Here is a 6,343-nt window from a genome sequence, read left to right as displayed (position 1 = left end):
CTCTCCCTCTCCCTCTCCTCTCCTTCTCCCTCTCCTCTCCTTCTCCCTCTCCTCTCCCTCTCCCTCTCCCAGGGCTGCAGCTTTTGGACATTTGTGCAAAGGAAAAATTTCTATTTAACAATCCTATCACTTTGCTTTATTGCCAGAGTTCCCTTAATTTATGTAACACAACACTCAGGAAATGTTTCTTACCTTTAACGTTTCAACTTGGTTTCCAAGTCCCTTTGTACACAGTTCCATGACTGAATAGGAACAGAAAGTGTCCCTTATTTTATACTGGCTGACAGTAGATAACCAGAGAAAAAGATTGGATTCCAGCTCCATAGGAGGAATTAAAACTGACTGATGTCCAGAATACACACTGTGAAGAACATTAAGGGAGAAAACATTTCAGTGAAGCTCGCAGTTATCTTTAAATTAATATTTGCTGTGCTTGCACATTACCTCCCTGCTAGTCCAAAGGCAGGTTGTGGGACTGCAGCTGAGGCAAACTGGAGCAGCAGCATTTTAAAAATGCAACTTTACTGTACAAGAATAACAATTTATCCACGCACAAACACAGGCTGACAGTGAAGGAAGAGAACTGGCTCAACCCCACACAGAACAAAAACACCCTTATAGCAACATGTAATCAAGGAAGAAAGGGAAGAGAAACATTCTGAAGCCAGGGATATTTGGCAGCACAAACACACATCATCAAGAAGGGATAACATCTTGCTAATCTGCAGCAAAATGGGAACATGTTGTTGTCAGTTCCAAGACAAATCCCCCCCCCTACTGTAAATTAAGTCATTCTGTAATGTCAACACGCCTGTAATTACACCCAGAAGGACCCATTTCCCATTTCCCATTTCCCAGGAGTTCATCTGCCCCTTTCCCCCCACCAAGCCCTACCTGCAAAGGCACCAGAGCACAAATCCCAGCCCGCAGTAGGGGTCCAGACAAATGGCAATCTGCCGGGAGGAGTAGAGCTCACACTGGAGCTTGATGGCCCTGCACAGGCCACTGACTGCAGCGTGGGACATCTGCAACACAGGGGACACTGCTGAGAGCCCAGGACAGCACCCAGGGGCTCCCCAGCACGGGCAGGACAGAGAAAAAGGGGTTTATGGAGAGCTGGTGTGAAGGCAAAGACGTGGTTTGGCTCCTGAGCTTCCACAGCTCGTGCAGAGCCCCGACACCAACAGTGACAGCAACAGCTCAACTTGAAGCTGCTGATGTTTGAGTTCCACCTCAACTTGAGGAAGAGCTTTCCATGGAGGTGGAAGAGCACTGGAACAGCTGCCCTTGGGTGGTTGTGGAGTCTTCTCCTCTGGAGACATTCCAAACCCCCCTGGACATCTTCCTGTGTCACCTGGGTGACCCTGCCTTGGACTGGGGGATCTCCAGAGCTCCCTTCCAACCCTGACTATCCTGGGATTAACCTCAACAACAGCTCAAGGCTTTCCTTTTTTAGTTTCTTATCCTCTTTTTTCTGCCTGCCTCTTGCTGGAGGCCAGTGGAGCTCTGCTGCTCTCCCAAGGCAGCTCTCCAGAATTCCTGCTCCCTGTGGACACTGCTTTCCTCCAGGGCACAGCTAAATCACTGAGCTGAAGCCCACAGCTTGATTAGAGGAAAATCAGGGCTTTTGTTTAAGCTACAAGTTGGAGGTGGAGGTGGCTCAGAGGGTCAGGCAAAGACAAGACACGAATGCCCATCTCCTAACCCCTTACTATACCTTTACTCCTGTGAGCATGCCCGTTGTGGAAACACTAAAATCTAGATATGCCAACATCTCGGGTGTGGGTGGCTTATAGATCTGAGCCAGCCTCTTCCTGGGCAAGTCATCTGTGCAAGAGAGAAACAATTAATTTTGTTTATTAATTTTGGTTACTTGACTGTGAAAGGAGAACACAACTTTCAAAACACCAGAGATGGGAGATAAAGCTTTCTATTAATTCTCTTTCCAGAAGAGACAGGCTAGTGTATGGCAAAACTCTTGCCAAAGCTCCCACATAGAAAATTATTTATTCTCAGGGAAGAGGGAGAAAAGACCAACTCGCCCTTGTTTTAAGGAGATTAAAGTTATCTCCAGCAATCACTGCTGTCACTGCAATCATTTCCCATGCACAGCCCAATACAGAAGAGTTCTCAGTGAACAAGGGCACATCTTGGATGGCTTCTGTACATATTCAAACAAAGAAGAGTTCTCAGTGAACAAGGGCACATCTTGGATGGCTTCTGTACATATTCAAACAAATTTTCAAGAGCCACTCAGCAAAACAGGGGGACAGTCCCTTTGGAAGTCACACAGAACTTGAAAGAGCCTCTCTCTTGGCCCTGAGAGCTCACCTGTGTCGATGATGGTTGGCCAGGTTTTCACATCCACAGCTCCAGCTGCCTCCCTGGACTTGAGCAGCCTCATCAAGGTCTGGGTTGTGAGGATACAGGCGGCTTTGCTGACCTGCAAAGGTGAACCCTGACTGAAACAAAGAGGCAAGAGCACATCCCAGCAGCAAGAGCTGATGCTCAGAGCCTTTCACCACCTGCAGCCAATTTCTTTCAGCAAACCTGAATTCTTTTCTCTGGCTTTTGCCACTCTGCTCTGCTTCCCCTTCACTAAAGCCCCAGTGCAGCCCAGCCTGCACAGACCCTGTCAGAGCCTCTCCAGCAGGTGACAAGGTGTCACAGCCAGATCCAGCTTTCTTCCCCATGCTGTCTCCTGGTTACTGGGCTTGGAAGTGGCTTAACTGCAGCATTTGAATTTCCCCAGCAATAAGGAGAGTCAAGGTGAAATTTTGGGTGGCAGCATCATGTTGGTGTTGTCAGAAAGCCATCTGTGAGGAGCAGCTTCTCTCTGGCATTTAATGAATGAAAACATTCATTCACTGTCCCCCAGCTCCACGATGTGCCTCCATCCCTCTCACACAGACAACGTGAGCTTGGGGCAACTGTGTCACCCTGGAGCATGGCCAGTGTGACTCTGTGTCCCCTCTGGAGCACGGCCAGTGTGACTCTGTGTCACCTCTGGACTGACCCAGCCCTGCTCCAGCCACGGTGACATTTGTGTCCCCTCTGGAGCATGGCCAGTGTGACTCTGTGTCCCCTCTGGAGCACGGCCAGTGTGACTCTGTGTCCCCTCTGGACCAACCCAGCCCTGCTCCAGCCATGGTGACATTTGTGTCACCCCTGGAGCACGGCCAGTGTGACTCTGTGTCACCTCTCAAGCATCCCAGCCCTGCTCCAGCCATGGTGACATTTGTGTCCCCTCTGGAGCATGGCCAGTGTGACTCCTGTGTCCCCTCTGGACTGACCCAGCCCTGCTCCAGCCATGGTGACATTTGTGTCCCCTCTGGAGCACGGCCAGTGTGACTCCTGTGTCCCCTCTGGACTGACCCAGCCCTGCTCCAGCCACAGTGACATTTGTGTCCCCTCTGGAGCATGGCCAGTGTGACTCCTGTGTCCCCTCTGGACTGACCCAGCCCTGCTCCAGCCACGGTGACATTTGTGTCCCCCCTGGGGCCCTGGCACTCACCTCCACGATCATCCTCACTGTGGGCAGCGTTGCCACCAGGCTCTGGGCGTGGGGCGGGCGCACGGTGACGGGGACACAGCCCGAGTACAGGCAGCCGTAGAAGGCCGTGATGAGCTCGATGCCTGCAAGGACACCACAGCTGCACCACTGGGGACACTCCCACAGCACCCAGGGCAGCACAAGGAAGCTGAGAAAGCTCGGGAGAGGGAATGGGGAAAGTCAAGGAAGCACACAGGAAACCTTCTCCGTTGTAGAGGAGAAGAACATCCTGAGTGTTAAATGACTCCAAAGTCAGTCAGGACACAGCACTGAGCACCTCTCACCAGCACTGAGAGCCTTTCCCCTATTTCCACATGCCCAGGCTGTGTTTCCCCAGTGGGAATCACTCACCAGGAGGATAAAGAAGCACCACATTGTCTCCTGCATTGAGATGGCCTTTGTCACACAGCACTGATGCGATCCTCTCAGCCTTTTTGTGCAGCTGAAGGCAGGTGGCCGTGCACACAACGGTTCCCTTGAAAGGACACAAAAAATGCTCTAAACAGGGGCTGGCACCAGACAAAGTGGCTGCTGTGAAATGAACCCAAGCTTGCTGGCTAGCAGGAGGCTACAGCTATGAGTTATCTCTACCTAAAGGCTGCTGTGAGCAGCTCATCCACTACAGTACCAAAGGACAGAGATGGAGTTAGATCTGCTCTAGAAAATTCTACCTTCCAGGGAGTCAAGTTCAGCTCTTCTCGCACCAGAACCTTGCCAGAATATACTCAACACCATTGATAGGGATGGTGGCACCAAGGGATACACCATTAACTGATACAGGAACCAGTGGGACCTACAAACACGCTCAGTTTTAAAATGAAGTGTCCAACCATGAGAGTCACTTGCTGAAGGGACCTAGAGGGTCAAAGGTCAAGTTTTAAGTTACAAATCTATGGGCAAAATCTGATACAGAGGGGAAAAGATTTTAAAGGCTCTCCAGCTGGCACTGGGTAACACGTGGACCTTAAAACCCAACAACTCAGCACTGACTGTACCTTGGCATTCAATAAAAGGAAGAGTGGGTGGTCAGGAGTCGCTTGAGCTCTCCACTGCAACGCTTCTGTCAGGAACTGGTGCTGGAAGAGACAGGCAGGAGTTCAACACCAGCTTCTCCTTCAGTGCTTTCCAGTGCTGCTCTGCACCCAGGAGGGAAAACTCCTTCCCATTCTCCAGTTGTCACAAACACTGATTTACCTTTTTAACTAAATCGTTGTCTTCTATTTGACCCAGATCTCTCCCAGAGGCTTGAGCGATTCTCTTCCCAGCAACCAGGTTCCCCACCATCACAGAGGCAGGGCCCACACCTGTGGAGACATCAGCACTTTGGGAAGGAGCAGAGCAAAGGTTCAGAGAGTCCCTGCAGGGTCCCACTGCTCCAGGGAACAAAGCCTGATGGAGTTCAGCAGGCATTGCTGGTCTCTATTCACCAGGAGGGAGAATCCCACTGACTTCAAAGGTGGGAATCTAAATTCCTGACTAACACATGCAAAGAGAGGCCTGGAACACGCCCCAGGGAACAAGACAGGCTCTGGTGCCCAGCACCTCACCGAGCCCCAGTTTAACACCACCAAATAAAAAGGGTTGTTAAGGTTACCTGGCTGTTTCTGCCTGGGCTTTGGCAAGTTGGTCACACAAGTGTGTGGGCACATGAGGATGTTGCAGGGGTGCAGAGAGCCCTCCAGAAAGTGCTGTTTGGTTTGGGAGATGTGGATCCCTCCCAGTGGAGTTTTTGGCAATGTGTTGGCTGGCACCAGAGCAAGGCAGTAAACACCCACTTGGTGAATGCTGTCAATTGCCTAGAGAAAGGAGAGATGGTCACTGGCCTGCCTGGCACTGCTGGGCACTGCAAGATAAATCCCTGGACTTGAGAGGTGCAGGAGGAGAGAATCAACCACAGACATCCCACTCGACCTCTGCTCAGCGAGTCCTGCAGTGAGCCTGAAGTGCTGGGTACATCCCTGCCTTTACAGCCCATTTCACAGACACCCAAATCCATTTTTAAATCTTTCATGACCAAAATCCCAAAATATCCGCAGTTGCCTGATGAATCACACGGTTCTGATCTCGGGATTGTATCCATCTGTCTCCTCTGAACCATCACACTCTGTTCCCTCCTGCACTCAGGCATCTGATCCATTATTCACAGCACCAGGTACTTCCCTGCTTCTCCACCCCAGCTTGCACACTTCACTCCCTGAATGTCATCCCTGGAATGACACACATGCAGCAGGAAGCTCTCAAAGGAAGGAATTGCTACTCATTCTTTTAGGACCACGCTCATTCAGCTGTTCTGGCCTTTCCCTGCACTTGGTCCCTGCTGAAAAGGCAGCTCCAAATAAAAGGGTGGCTTTGAAGCCAAGCTCTGAGCTCCACATCATCCACACTAAAAGCAGAACACCAAAGCTCGAGCACAGATCTGCTTTGCAGCTCTGAGAGGAGACTGATGGAGCCCCTCTGCTCCCCCAGGACCTTCATGGAATCCCAGACTGGCTGAGGAGTTTCTTCCCAAAATTTAACTTAAAATTTCTCCTCTTTCAGCTTGAATCCCTTCCCCTTATCCTGTCACTGCAGCTCCCTCAGGACACAGCTTGTGACCCTGCACAAACACCTGGGCTCCTTCCTTGTAATGCAGTTAGGAAAATGGTATGACCCAAAAAATGTACCCCCAAAAATGCAGAACTGTAAATTTATTTCCCTTATCTTGTTCTCCCCAGTTCCCCTTATTGCTTGTGTGAATTCTCCCCACCCTTTTCCCCTGACTTCAAAAAGGGGTGCTTATCCATCCTCTTC

At 50.6% G+C, this 6,343-nt stretch overlaps 1 protein-coding gene across 3 annotated transcripts in view; it reads right to left on the bottom strand.

Annotated features, from left to right (window-relative positions):
* Window positions 1–6,343, bottom strand: part of DIP2B (disco interacting protein 2 homolog B) — a 57,049-nt gene that overhangs the window by 2,916 nt on the left and 47,790 nt on the right. For all 3 annotated transcript variants that reach the window (XM_015652029.3, XM_015652028.3, XM_015652030.3), the window contains 9 exons: window positions 5,148–5,349; window positions 4,748–4,857; window positions 4,549–4,629; window positions 3,905–4,028; window positions 3,515–3,636; window positions 2,332–2,443; window positions 1,718–1,827; window positions 895–1,025; window positions 193–361 (listed from right to left, as the gene is read on the bottom strand). In XM_015652029.3, coding sequence (XP_015507515.1) covers window positions 193–361; window positions 895–1,025; window positions 1,718–1,827; window positions 2,332–2,443; window positions 3,515–3,636; window positions 3,905–4,028; window positions 4,549–4,629; window positions 4,748–4,857; window positions 5,148–5,349 — 1,161 coding nt within the window. The remainder of the gene's footprint in view (window positions 1–192; window positions 362–894; window positions 1,026–1,717; window positions 1,828–2,331; window positions 2,444–3,514; window positions 3,637–3,904; window positions 4,029–4,548; window positions 4,630–4,747; window positions 4,858–5,147; window positions 5,350–6,343) is intronic.

The sequence above is a fragment of the Parus major genome, linkage group LGE22, assembly GCF_001522545.3.
Source record: "Parus major isolate Abel linkage group LGE22, Parus_major1.1, whole genome shotgun sequence".
Classification (NCBI taxonomy): Eukaryota; Metazoa; Chordata; class Aves; order Passeriformes; family Paridae; genus Parus; species Parus major.
Note: the sequence above shows the minus strand (reverse complement) of the source record. Positions and strands in the feature narration are given on the sequence as shown.